Genomic DNA, 1,454 nt, shown 5'->3' on the forward strand with positions numbered 1-1,454 from the left:
GTGTGTGTGTGTGTGTGTGTGTGTGTGTGTGTGTGTGTTGGGTGCAGGCATAATATAAGTTAATCCAATATGGATTTTGTGAGTTTGATTAACTTCTAAACCTACTTCATTTTATATCAACTGAACAAACAATGTAAACACGACATAGGAGAATTATTCAAGTGAGACTTGTAACTTGGGACATTCAAATACCCCTACACCGGTTATGTCTATAAATGGCAACAAGTGCTTGGCTCAGTTGATTACTTCCCCTTGGGTTTCCTGTAACTATGGCTGCCTGCATTGTATTATGATGGAAATAGAAGAATCATGTCGCTGGATATGCGACAAAATACTTATAAAACAACGCAAAGAAATATCGAGCATATTTCTTGTGTGTAAATTGAATTGATCATGAAAAGGATCATGGCTACTGCTGCGTCTGCCGGTAAAGGTGAACCTTTTTCCCCACCTCAAAAGCACTCGTATTTTTTGGCTTTTGGCTTTGGCAAAAGTTGAATTTTGATTTTGGTGTGAGTGTAAGATTGCCAAGCCCTCTACTAATATTATCTAGATCTATATCTATATCTATATCTAGATCAAGATCTAGATCTAGATTCTAGATGTAGATCTATCCACTCTAGGTCTAGATCTAGGCCTAGGCTAAATTTTAGTTAAGGCAGTTAAGGCATCTAGATCTAGATCTCTAGAATCTATTCTATCCATCCACCATCAGTCATTTTTCTAAATTTTTGTAGGCTAGAATCTAGATCTAGATCTAGATTCTAGATCTAGATTCTAGATCTAGATCTAGAATCTAGATCTAGAATCTAGATATCTAGGCATAATTTCTTTTATATCATGGTCATGTAACTGTCAAGTAGATCTAGAACCTAGATCTAGATCTAGATTAAGATTAAATTTAAGACTGTATGCAGTAAATGCCTGCATCCGGGCCAGGGTCAACTCGGGGCTGTCGCTTAGATCTGTGTCAAGTTTTATTCTGAATATTCTGAGTATCTGATCTTACAATGTCAACAAAGACTCTCTAATCTCTAGTATACTTACACCCCTTGTCAAGTGGTGAGATAGGGCCAGCTAGGGTCAAGAGATGGGGATGATCATTGTGGGCCAGATAATAGCCTGCTGTTTGGGTAGCGTGTAAGAGAAGATGGAGAAGTTGTTTTTGTCATGACCATAGCATACTTTACTAACAGGCCTACTCAGCGTGCGGCTGGGGTCTCGGACTGGGGGCCTACTATATCATTTAAGTATTAACGTCTATTTATCCAGTCGACTCCATATTCAGTCTCTGAGCATTGTTTCCAAATGTAATTACAATATTTAGTCTTAAGTGACATAAAAATAAGAGCTTAATAGTTATTTTTTTACTACTTAGTCCTATTACTATTAGATCTGTTATGCAATTTAGAAACAAAAATCGAAATGAACGTCCTTATAAAACAATCTAAACA

The 1,454-nt window shown here is 37.0% G+C and overlaps 1 protein-coding gene across 1 annotated transcript in view; it reads left to right on the forward strand.

Annotated features, from left to right (window-relative positions):
• Positions 1-264: 264 nt before the first annotated feature.
• Positions 265-1,454, forward strand: part of LOC101848753 (NAD-dependent protein deacetylase sirtuin-2) — a 21,143-nt gene continuing 19,953 nt past the window's right edge. Inside the window, exon 1 of the mRNA XM_005099422.3 lies at positions 265-433. Coding sequence (XP_005099479.1) covers positions 394-433 — 40 coding nt within the window. The 5' untranslated portion in view covers positions 265-393. The remainder of the gene's footprint in view (positions 434-1,454) is intronic.

The sequence above is a fragment of the Aplysia californica genome, unplaced genomic scaffold (genome assembly GCF_000002075.1).
Source record: "Aplysia californica isolate F4 #8 unplaced genomic scaffold, AplCal3.0 scaffold00213, whole genome shotgun sequence".
Lineage (NCBI taxonomy): Eukaryota > Metazoa > Mollusca > Gastropoda > Aplysiida > Aplysiidae > Aplysia > Aplysia californica.